The 12,162-nt window shown below is 50.5% G+C and overlaps 1 protein-coding gene across 6 annotated transcripts in view; it reads left to right on the forward strand.

The window, feature by feature from the left end:
- RHBDF1 (rhomboid 5 homolog 1) overlaps positions 1-12,162 on the forward strand; it is a 59,708-nt gene that overhangs the window by 18,582 nt on the left and 28,964 nt on the right. Inside the window, exon 1 of one of the 6 annotated variants that reach the window (XM_027683499.1) lies at positions 4,006-4,159. The exons of 1 other annotated variant lie outside the window; for it this stretch is intronic. In XM_027683499.1, coding sequence (XP_027539300.1) covers positions 4,149-4,159 — 11 coding nt within the window. In that variant the 5' untranslated portion in view covers positions 4,006-4,148. Of the gene's footprint in view, positions 1-4,005; positions 4,160-4,495; positions 4,871-4,963; positions 5,090-5,741; positions 5,865-10,406; positions 10,445-12,162 lie in introns of those variants that run through there. 4 more of the 6 variants (XM_027683501.1, XM_027683498.1, XM_027683504.1 and 1 more) reach the window with 4 other exon arrangements.

Here is a 12,162-nt window from a genome sequence, read left to right on the forward strand (position 1 = left end):
CAGCGGCAAGGCCACACTCTAGACAGGCCAGAGACAGAGCTCATAAAACTTTTGGAAGCTGGTAATCCCCTCCTCTTCCTTGGCTCCTGTTTCAACCTGAATAATCAGGAACAGCAGGGAAGGACCAAACCAGTGAGAGACCAGGAAGAGAAGCCATCTTCCCAGTCTTACCTTTTGCCATTTACGGGGCAGCACAGGGGGACCTGACAAAGTTTAGATCAGAACCCATGAAATTAATTGTTTGGAATAGTTTTTACACTAAATGTTATTGTTCCTTAAATATAACTAACTACAGTTTGACATGGTTAAATTAGTGTTTGCTGGAGAGTGGATCTATGTTTCTGAAACAGGGCTGATTTTACTTTGAAATTTCAGCCTCTTAGTCTGTTACTTGCCTATGCCAAAACTATTCTTAAAGATTTGTGTAAAGATTTGCTGGATTTACACAAAGCCCTGTTATTTTAGCTGAGTAAGTTCTTTGCAAGCTTGTTGTCAGTAACTGAATTATTTTTTCTCCAATTACCGAGTACATATTTTTACATCAAGATAGTATATCTCTGTCTTCAAAAGTGTAGCTTATTGCTGACAGACCAACCAAAATTGTTCAGCTCTTTTATGAACTCCTTCAATTCATTTATGAGTGACTGAATGGGAAGGCTTATTTTTTTTTTAATTCCCTTTGAGTTAATACAGGAACTTAGGAGATGCTGAACTTCATTGTGGCTAATGCTGTGTTTGAGTCCCTTCCCATGATGCTCTTCTGTCTGAGCTGAACTAGATCACTCCTTACTGCCAGTTTTGAATGTTCTCCTTCAAGGTTTGCCCCGTGTAGCAGGTTAGAAGCCACTTGGAGGATGCACTTTTACTGGCTGCAGGCTGCAAAACCTTACTGGTCCACCTGACATCATTTCTCACAGTGCTCTGGGGATGGGCCTCTGGCATTTGCAAGCTGATGTGCACGTTCCTACCTCTTGTGCTCCTCTTCTTCATCAGCAGGAGTGGCTCTTAGTACTGGGATCAAGTGTGACACCAGTGGCTGACACCCAGCCCTGGTGGGGGGACAAGCAGGGACTCCAAACACCACCATGACATTCAACCACTGGTCACAGAGCTCACACTCCATGGGGCTCATTTTTTCCTTCTGTATCCACTCTCCCCGTTAGCAGAAGTTGAATATTTAGATGCAAGTCGCTGTTCAGGCCCCCCAGAATTACAGATCAACAACTACAAGCTAATTTGTGCAATTTGGATTCGGGCTCTTCCAGGCCTGCATTCCAATAGCAAGGGTTGATCACACCCTTGGCCACTGCACTCCATATCTGACTGCTTTGTAAAGAGTCCTCGTGTGCCTCTTGGAAATAAATCTGCCCAGTTTTGAAATTCTGAAGCAATATTATTTCATCTCTTGCCAAGAGTGGATTGGAAAATGATAAGAGCCTTTCAGGCTACATAACAGATATTTTGAGAGTTTCATCTTACTTCTTCCATGACATTTTTATTCCTTCCATATGAAACTCACACATATATATCTGTTATATATATATATGTTAAAAGCTCCTTTTTGTGTTGAAGTAGACTGGGGAGAAGGAAGCTATTTTGTTAAGCAACATTTCCTAAATATTTTGGAAATCATAGCCTTCTTTACACATGCTTTTTTTCCTTTTTTGTTTTTTTTTTCCCTCTGGTCAATTCCCCCTCCGGGTTGACCAAAACGAAAATTGTCATTTTGATCTGAGTGGATTTTCTGGGTGAAAAAAAGTTGAAAATAAATATTTCCAGAAGGGCTACCCACGAAATCCTAGTTGTATATCATTTCCACTCCTCCACCTCCTCCTGGCACTGCAAACACACACATCCCCTGTGGCTAGAGCTAGGAATGATCAACTGCAATTAATCTGGGCAGAAAATGAAAGGGTTGAGTTTTGATGTGATTTCCTCGTGCTCTGCTGGGCAGCAGCTCCTGTGGCTGTGAGCGGTCTGGGGCACCACCACCATCCCAGACCCTCAGCATTTTGGCTTCTCTCCCTCCTCCTCTCCTGGTTTTGGTCCTCAGCCCCACATGGACTTGCTGAACACACCTGTAAAGTGAATTATCTGTCCTGGTTTGGGCTGAATAAGCTGCACACAAGGATGGCAGGGCTTGGTTTTATTTTTGGACCTCTTCTGTGGGCTTAACCCCCCCCAGTCCCTGTGGGCCTGCTGCCAGCTCAGCCCGTGGCACAACCAGCACCTCACCAGGAGCATGGACCTGCCAAGCCAAAGTCACCTCTGTGTCCCTCCTTGGCCACTGAGTGACCCCACAAATAATGTCTGCACTGTCTGCTGGTGCCTGGGGGTGACAGAGGCTTCAAAAGGCTTTCCACCCAGTGTTAGGTTTTTGAACTTCATGGAAATTGAGTGGATTGTAGAAAATTCAAGTTGAAACACAGCTGCTTGTCAGTAGAAGGGTTTTTTTTTCTTTTTCTTTGAAAGCAAAAGGTATTTCATTTGCACTCTGAAAAATGTCAATATTTTTTTCTGGAGGTCAGCAGCACCATTCCCAGCTTGGCATCCAATCTGGAGGCATCTGTACTCCAAGCATTCTGCACCAACACTCCCACAGTGTGTGAGAAAGGGCACTGCTGGGGCTGGGTGCTCAGAGCAGCCCACACTGCTCTCCCTGGGCCAGAAAGCAGTGTTGCCAGTGGCACACCAGGAGCTGCAGGGTAGTGAGGAAGAGGAAGAGATATTTCTCTCCACAGTACCAACCCCACTTCTCCTGTCCACAGGATCCCCCTTCCCCTACACATACAGGGCTGGGGATGAAAACCTGCCCAGCTGCTGGCACCCAGGAATCTGGTTTGTTCCCTAACAAGGGGATGCAGGTCCAGTGATCCACCCTGGGAAGGCATTCCCCAAAGGGAATCCCCGTCCTCTCGCTCCTGGCAGTTCCCTCTCTGGCTCCTGGCCAGGCCACCTGCATTTGAAACTCTGTGGGACTTCGCTTGGGTTTCTGTGTTATTAATCCTCCCCAGACGAAATCCCAGGCCTTTCTGGACCTCTTCCCTGTTTGCTAGGACAGCTGCCAGGGCTGTGCTGCTGCTTCATGTCAGCACAGGAGGCACTGCAAAGCCCATGTGTTTCCAGAGGGCAAGGAGAGCTCGGCTCTCCCCGCAAAGGCTGCAATCTGATGCTCTCTGCTGTGCTTGCCGGGCACTGGGATGCTTTCTTGGCATAAACACTGAACAAAGCAGGTCAAAAATCAAATCATCTGTCTAGGAAACCAGCAATCCAGATAAACACAGGCCTCTGTGCTCCTGGTGTGTCCCAGCTGTGCTCACGGAACAGTTAGGCAAGGTTAGGCTGTAGGAAGGTAAAGGAGAAGGGGCTGTGCTGGCTCAGAGCATTGCAGGGCTCCCCGGGGCCACATGTGGCCAGCAGTGGCCACAAGCACAGGCCAACACCACCATTTCCCTTCTTGGATTATAATCCATATACAGTGCAGCCCCATTTAACACCTCATGACACAGGATAGTGCTCCAAGGAGCGCTGCATGTGCATGCAGGAGGGGATGCTGATGGAGATGAGGTGTTGAACGATCCTGTGCAGTGCCCGTGGGCTGCTCTGCACCACTGCTGGCCGGTGCAGAGCCAGCACTGCCTGGCTGTAATGGGCAGGTGTGTGGCTCACCAGGCTTTGAAGCAGTTTTAGCAAGCTGCAGCAGTAAAAGTGCTGCACTTCACATGCTGATGGATATCTATTTCATTGGGTCTTAACCATGTATTGTGGCGAGATCACAGTTTCTCATGGGTTTCAAGCAGAAGGGAGGAAATTCCAGTTTCCAGCAGAGAAGAACGAAGCAAATTCATGTAATCACACGTTCACGTTAAACATAACAAGCACCAGGAAAGAGCTCTCCTTCAGCTGGTCCTCAGAGGCCACATTTCAAACAAAAGTACTCCCTGCAAGCATTCATGAGGGAGAAAGCAAACAAGGCTCTTGGGCTGGATGACCTGCTCCAGACCAGGACTGGTGGGTCCTCAGGAAAAAACTGCTGCTGTGCACCTTCTCATGCTCGAGCAGTCAGAAGCTGGCCTTAAGTCACCTTATTCCATCTATTTTAGGCTGGGAGGACTCAGTGCACTGAAGGAGAAACACCCTGGCTGGCAATGCCAGCAAGGTAAGCGTATTCTTTACCTGGAGGGTAAATTTTATCCACCTCAGTGCAGATGCCTGCAGTTTGGGTAAAAGAATCCCACCCTGAATCCCACCCCAGAGACCTTGGGGGCTGGGCAGGGAACCCCTTGGGGAATGGGAGTTTGTGGGATGGGGTTAGCAGTGCTGTCTGCAATAGTGCTGCAGACAGGAGCGAGAAATCACGTTTCAGTGACAGAGCTTTGCTTTCCTTGCAAAATGCACACGCTATTGGCAGGAGGAAAAGAACGAGCAGGGGTGGGTCAGATTCCCACTCCAGCTCCAGAGCGTTCCTCCTGGGAGATGCTGAAGGGCCCTGTGAGTTCATCTCTGCTCTGTTGCATTTACTGGACGCTTCTTTCCCCCTGTTTATGTGGTAGAAACATCTGAAAATAATTTGTGCCTTGTTAAGCTCTGCGGACGGTCAGGGCTCTGCGTGCAATTTGGTCTCCACCTCAGCCAGGACTAGCCGGGGCTGTTCTGTGTTTGCTCATTAGCTAACGAGACACGCTGTGGTGAGCAGGGCTCTCTGGGGGGCTGCCTCAGACGTGTGGCTGCCGTTTGCCGTGCGTGGGCACAGGCAGGGGTGGGTGCGGTGCCGATGAGCTCACCCCGCGCAGGGAGCGCCGGCCCCTGCAACAGCGGCTCTCCCACTCCTCTGGATCACGCAGGTCGGCGGGGAAGACGCAGTAGGATGGTAAGGAACATCATCCCCCCAGTTATTACTAATATTGAAAGCATCTGGAGCTGCGGGTTGGGGACCTGCTCAAGAAGGATGCGCGCGCTGCAGGCCTCGCTGGAGCTCCAGTAAAGCTCTGTGTGAGCAATACATGCTGACCGGTGCTCTGGAGAGCATGGATGGAGAAATCTTCGGCAGCAATCCCAGGACAAAGGCGAGCACGGCTGAGCAATCGAGGTGGGAGGATGCCCTCCAGAAAGGGGAAAATGATTAGGCTGGGAGGAAAGAACCAGCTTAGGGAAGGGATGATGCGCTAACCACATGGCTGGAGGAGGAGGTGTGAAGACTTGATGGGAAACGCAGGACTAAATGTGGGGGAACGGGGCGAAGAGAAGGTAAAGCGAAAGAGCAAGAAAGCCTGAGGGGACTGGTGGCATCGCAGCCCAGCGTGTGCGAGGCTCAGTGGCGAAGGCTCCCGCGAGGGGCAGCGGGGCCAGGGCTTGGCAGCTCAGCGGTGCCCAGCCAAGGGGATTCCCGGCACGGGGACCGCCCGGGCGCAGCGCTCCGGGGAAGCAGCGCTCCCACGCAGCCGCGGGGACACCCGGCGGGCCCGGGAGCTAAACCCCGCTACCCCAGCCCGGCGGAGGGGCCAAAGGGCGCTGCCCACCCCGGGGCCGCGGGGGAAGGCGGGGGCTCGGGGCCGCGGGCGGGCCGGTGGCTTCCGCCCGGCGCGGCGCATTCCTACCCCGTGAGTCAGGGCGGCGCGGCGGGATGCGGCGTCCCGCGGCCCCGGGCGCTGGCAGCTCCCCGCCGGGACTCTCCCCGCCGAGCCGCGCTCGGGTCCCGGCTCCCATTTGCATGCCGAGGCTGTGAATGGCGTGCCCGCCCGGCCGGCCCCTGGCACGGGGGAGGAGTCTGCTCCGCGGGCCGAGCTCGGCGGCGCCGGTGCCTTAAGCCGAGCTGGGGGGGCGACTCAAACCCGAGCGGCCGCTGCGCTTCGCCCGCCGGCACGGTGAGTGCGGGGCTGGGGGGATGAGCGGGGGGGTGGCCGGGAGGGGCGTCCGACCGGGGCCGGTCCCTGCCCGGCGGAGGTACCGGGACCGCGCCGCCCCAGCCGGGCAGGGAGCGGCCCTGGTCGGCCCGCGCGGGTGAGACCGTGGACCGGAGGCAGGTGCCGCCCCCGACCCCTGTGTTTGGATGTTGGGAGCTCGGTGATCCCGGTGCTTTCGGCTGTAGGTGAAGGTGCGCCTTCGTGGCTTGTTTCAGCTGATCGGGTCCACCCCATCTCCACGCGTTCCCACCCATCCCTCCCCTGATGCTGGCACCCGTGGTTTGGCAGCCGCTCTGGGAGATGATCTGCTGGAAAACATACGGCTTTTTACGTGTAAAGGTTAGTTTTCCTGCTGGATCGAGTCCCTGAACGGAGTTCTCACACCGTGCACTGCTGGCACGGAGCAGGGGATCACAGCAGCCTGACGCGAGCAAGAGCAGAGCTTTTTGCAGGATTGCACTCTCAGTGCCAAGTCCTTTTGGGCTCCTCAGCGAGCTACCAGTCATTCCCCCCATCGTGCCGCACACACATAGTTATCCCCGCAGTGCCAAAGTGCCACTGGGACGTATTTTGCCTTGTGCTTTTCTCCAGTGTAACTCGGGAGAGATGAGCGGCAGCACAGAGGAGTTTTGTCCGGTGCCTGTCCTTGTGCACGACTCGGTTCTGTGGCTGCTGCTTCTCTTGCAGGTTGGATTCGTGGCGGGGTGCACGGTGTTGGTCAGGGATGTCTCCAGGCCGGGTCTCAGAGCGAGCAGGAAGTTGTTTCCTTTCTTCCTGTTTTTGTCCCTATGCCTGCTAATTTCCTTTGGGAAGAAAACTGTATTCTGCAGTAAAGGAAAAAAATAGTCACACGTAACGGGAAGGGACAAGGCAGCAAAGCCGAAGGTGCTTCTGAATGAATCATGGGACAAGGAAGGAGCACGGGGTGTTAACTGCAGTAATGCTGATAGAGCAGCAAGGACAAGTTGCTGCCTTTGTGCTCTGACCATGGGGGTAAAAAGGACCCGCTTGGGACAAACTGGGGAGCAGAGCCTTGGAAGGAGAATGGGATTTCCACTCCAGTGTATGGATGGATGTTGCTCTCCAGCTCTTCCCTCTCAGTGGTGCGGGCTTTGCAGGAGGAGGTGATGACTCCTGTTAGATCAGTTGATACAGTTGGAAGACAGAGATGAACTTTCAGATATTTCCTTCAAGTTTTGATTGTTAAAAGGACTTTATAAAAGGGCTTGTCTGCCTTTTTTTCTTTAACCCTCTGTTGCTCTCATAACAGCTATCATCCCTCCCTCCTGCTGCATCCCTCTTACATCCTTAGATCCTGGTGGCTGCCACTGGGCAGCCCAGATCTGCATTGTCCATCCGTGTGTGGGCTCGTGGGGAGCCTGTGCTACTCCTGAGGTGGGACACTGCCAGCCTTCCAGGAGGTGCTGTGGGTTTGGAACAGGTCCCCAGCTCTGTTCTGGTCTCTGTGCCCCCTCCAGGAAGGCAGTGGTGTGTCCGTGGTGTCCCTGCTTCTGTACGTTCCCATGAAAGGAGGTTAATGCTGTGCAGCGTAAAAGCAACTCCCACAAAACTAGTTCTGCTCTGGGACTTCCCATGACAGCCCTTTTTTTTTTTTTTTTTTTAAGCAATCCACTTGCAAGAGATCTGCCTACAAACTGGCTTTTCAGGTTCTGGGGAAAGCCATGGGCTGGCCCCGGTCTCGGGAATGTCTTGCTCTGTGCTGGATAGGCTTCAGCCAGGGGGATGAGCTTTGGATATGGGAGAGCTCTGCTCCCCTGCAAGCTCATCCTTTTCGTGGCTTGGTGCTGATGTGTCACCTCAGCCAGGAGTTATGTCCCTCGTCACTGGACTTGGCAGACGGCTCGTTTCACTTTCGTGGCGGGGACTGAACCGAGGCTGCAGCTCAGCGAGGTCGCCAGGCAGGAATAGGAATTCCTTTTGGGGTCATCAGTCCTGTTCCTCTGGAATCCAGCCCCGGAGAGTAGCCAGCAAGTCCCAACATGTTCCCCTGGGAGAGGCAGGGTCTGCCGAGAGTGGCATGATAGGACAGTTTATTCTGGGCACAGAGCCCTCGTGCTCAGATATAATTAGTAAAGGTTTGATTCCGTTCAGTGTCGGATCTCAAGCACAGCCTGGTTAGTGCTGAAGGCCTGAGATGGGCAACACGACCAGGAGTACCGGGTTGTTTTCCTCTTCCGTTCAGTGTATCCAGCAAAAGGTTTGGCAGAGCACCCCCTGTGCTGCTGGGGATGTGCCTGCCAAGTGGGACTGGCTGTGAGTTGAAGATCCTGACGTTTCTCTATCTGTAACTCTAGAGCTTTTATCCAGCAGAACAGTCTGTGATAGGATTCTTCCCTTGTGGTTGCTGCCTTTCTTCTTTAGCTATCTCTGGAGGCTTTGGCATCCCGAGGTCCAGCATTAATTGTGACCTGATGTGACACTTCTATTAATTGCTGTTCCTGCAGCCACCAGCCTGTTGCCAGTATATGACCCATTTCACTAGAAATACTTAAAACTCGAGGATGGGTTCCTTCCTTAACATTTTCCCTGATCTCAGACGTGGATTAGTTTTCTTTCTTTTCAGCTGAAGAGGTGCTGGGCTGTAAGTCTGACATTTATCATCATCTAGTTGGAATACAAGGGACACGAAATGAGCAGATCTCACTCTGTTACTGTGAGGTTGCCTCCGTGCTGCTGGGTATGTATCTGTTGTAGTTTTAAGTAACCCACAGAATGCATGTGTTGCCTGCCTGCTCAGAGAGCTGTGTTTTATCCTCTCTGCTGTGTGACAATGTCTCAGTGTGTGCTGTGGGTGCTGCAACATGAATTTAGTGGGGCTTGTGACTGGCTGGTGGGTAAAACATCCCAGTGCTGCTGGAAGTTCTTCAGAGAAGGGGAAGCCCTGGTGTCCAGTGTCAGGCAGGCAATTGTCTCCCCAGTGATGGAGTTGTTTTTAGCTTTGTGGCTGATTGTTTTGTTCTTTTTTTTTTTCCTCTTTTTTTTCTGTTTATTTTTGGCTTTGTTCAGAACTAGCAGAAGAACCAGTTGAACTGAATGGACGTCAGGACCTGTTGCTTACTCTGCTAGTGTCCAGTAACTCCCCTCTGAGAGAAAAGCATTTAGAAGGGACAGTCCTAGCCCTGCAGCTGTTAGTCCCAGGAGATTCAGTGGGCAGCAGGCAAGATTTAACCCTGGAAGGAAATGGATGTGTTAGGCAGCAGTTCCCATGGTCATGCTGGCAGCTCTGTTTTCCATGTCCTTGGAGAACCCCAGCCTGATTTGGTGTGTGATGTTTGCTCGTGCCATCCAGGCCAGCTTGCACAGAGTGGTGCAGACCCTCCCTCCAGTGCCCTGTGAGGCCAGCAGGCCTTGCCTGCCAACCTCTGTTTCCACAGGTTGTTTCCATGTGTGTGCCATTGGGAAGTGAGGTTTCCACAGGGAGAAGTGGAAATTGCGTCTGTGCTGAGGTTGCCTATTGTCATATCCTTGTTAGTTGAACTTCAGGGATTTCCGACTGTTTGCTCCTGGTTTTGGTCCTGCTCATCCAGCTGCTGTCCAGGACCAGTTGAGGCCCACTTAAGATCACAGCTCTCATCCTTATTTAAGTCCATGCTGCTGTAGGAATGAGGAAGTGGGATTTTTTTTTTTTTTACTGTGTGTTGGGATGATGCCACAAGGAGCAAATTAGTAGCTGAGTTTTTGAACAAATCATCCAAACTATGGTCAAATCCTTTTGAATAATAAGCAGTGGCTGTTTCCCACTTGGTGAAGGCAGAGAGTTTATTCTTCACATTAACCTTAGCTGTCAGATCTCCTAAAGCTGTGGAGTGTATGTTCCATTGCTTGTGGGCTCTGTTTGCTGCAGAGACAGCAAATGTCAGATTGACATAAGGCTTGTTCTTGCTGTAATTTCCTTTGGGTGCACTCTTCAACTACGTAGATAAACAATTTATTTCTAATATAATTAAAGCTATTTTTTGCCCATCATAGGACTATGATGATACAGACCTGAGCAGCGGATGTGCTCTCAAATTCTGGGGCCTTCAGCAACAAACAGACCTTGCCTTAGAAATCAGAGCATCTCTAAAGCACAGTGTTTATTAAAGGAAATGTAATTTCTTCTCAGTGAACTAAGAGGTATCATTGCACAATACTTCCCTGGCACAGTACAGCCTTCCCAAGGGGAGAAGAGATAGCAAGACGTGCCTGATCTTGCCTTTTCTGGAAAGCCTACCTTTGCCTCCTCCTCCCCTTCCTGTTTCCACTTCACTGAGAGCCAGCCCCTTGCTCTGCTGGTCAGCAGCAATCCCTGCTTTGAAGGTTTGCTTTCCTTTAAAAAGGAACAATCCCTATGAGGTCATCCTGAAGCTGCACAGGACGCTGCTTTTACTGTTCTTCAGCTCTGGCACTTAGTTGGCTTTGGCTCAGTGAAAGTTAGAACAGCTTGAATTTTAAAATCTTGAGGGCTCAGACGGCGGGATTGACAAATAGAGCTTCCGTATTTCGGGATTTACTGCCCTGTAGCAATCAGCACATGTGAGGTAGGTTTCTCTGTTGCTTAAATTCAAAGCCTTAAAGTGAGCTGTAGAAGACAGCAGACTGTGAGTTGTGCCAAAAAGTGTGAGTGTTCCTTCTTTTTCTCTGGCTGCTCCGGGACTGTAATTTCAGGGAGAACAGCGAGAAAGAATGTGCCATTCACTCAGACTGAAGAAGTATGGTTCACTTAGATTTTTAATATTGTTTTTTTGCTAAAACCAAGTTAGAATTATGGTTATTTCTATTTGAGTTGGTGCACTGGGCACACACCTGCAGAGCAAGACAAGCTCTTCCTGCAACTGCTTTCCAGTTAGACCCAGTAGGAGATGTGTGTGCCTGGCTGTTGGGCACTACCCAGGGTAAAAATCAGAGCATCAGAGTGACAGACAAGCTCTCCTGTGTCCCTGGCTGCTTTATTAGCTGATGCTGAAGAAGAGCATCTCCAGCCAAACCAGCTCTGCTCCAAGTCCTTGGCTATTTAGTTGTTCCTTTGAAGGATCTCCCTTGGGCCTCATTACTTATTCTCTCCCTGGGACCCAGGTGGACAGAGGTGTGGTGGTGCTGGAGAAAGCAGGTGTGTGATGGGGGGTGAGGATGCTCTGAGTTTGAAAGGAACATGCAGAGAAAGCTGTTCTGAGTGGCTCTGCAGCTTCCATCCTTCCTGAATGTGAAGTGTGTCTTCTGGTGGCTCCAGCATTTGTTATTGTTATTTCCTCTAAGATTTTTTTTAGGTTGCTATTCAGCGTGGTTTTATGTAACTTTCCATAGGAAATGTTGTCATTTGTGGTAGTTTTGATCTCCTTTGCCATTGAAGCCTTTTTATTTAGCACAACAAACAGTGATTTTTAGCTGTTTTTAGTACCCAGAGTTTTTGCTGTGGAGGATGGGTGGCTTTTGGTCTCACATAATTTTTGGTTTGGCCCATTGTGATCTTTTCAGGGGAGGTTGCTGGTTTTGGCAGTTCCTTTTGCACCAATTGTTTATTGATCTTGTATTTTCTAAATGAACAATGTTGGAATCACTAAGAGGCATTAATTTACCAAGAAAATTGTTCTTGGGGTGGATGCATGAGCATCAGCTATTCCAAAAGCAACCAGAGCCAGTGTTTATTGCTCTCCTGAGCTTCATCCCAGTGACGTTTTCCTATCTTTCCTTGTGTCCTGAACCATTACAGCACTTGTGATGAATATGAGAGCTGGTAGAAAAAACTTGAAAATGCAATATTTTAATGAAAAATGATGCCTTTGTTGGGTTTGTCTTCTGTTTCCTAATGTGGGGTCGTGGCTACACCGACAAAAGCATTTTTGTGACTCTCACCTTGCTGTACAATCGAGGCAGTGACTGTGTCCATGGTACTTGTGGGTCAGCCAGTACTTTACAGGACATCTATTTTACTAGTAATGGAAGTAAATCTGAAACAGGGTCTTCTGAAGCCCCACTGAATTGTTTAGATGAGTTAAATGTGCACTAAAATAGTTTCTGAGATCACATTTTCCTGCTTCTTTGTTAATGAGGAGCTGAAGAATAGAGAGCACTGAGACAAATGTGCTTTGAGGCTGCTGGGGACTCCAGAGCAGAGGGCTCCACTAACCCAGCAGGCAGCTGTGGTTACCTTTGAGTAGCACTCAGGAACGAGATGATTCTTCCTCCTGGATGCACTTCCAGTGCTGGCAGTCGGTTGTTTATGGCTGGAATGGTTAATATTTGAGTTGTTAATGTGACT

Source organism: Neopelma chrysocephalum, unplaced genomic scaffold, assembly GCF_003984885.1.
Source record: "Neopelma chrysocephalum unplaced genomic scaffold, ASM398488v2 Primary Assembly neopelma1_65, whole genome shotgun sequence".
Classification (NCBI taxonomy): Eukaryota; Metazoa; Chordata; class Aves; order Passeriformes; family Pipridae; genus Neopelma; species Neopelma chrysocephalum.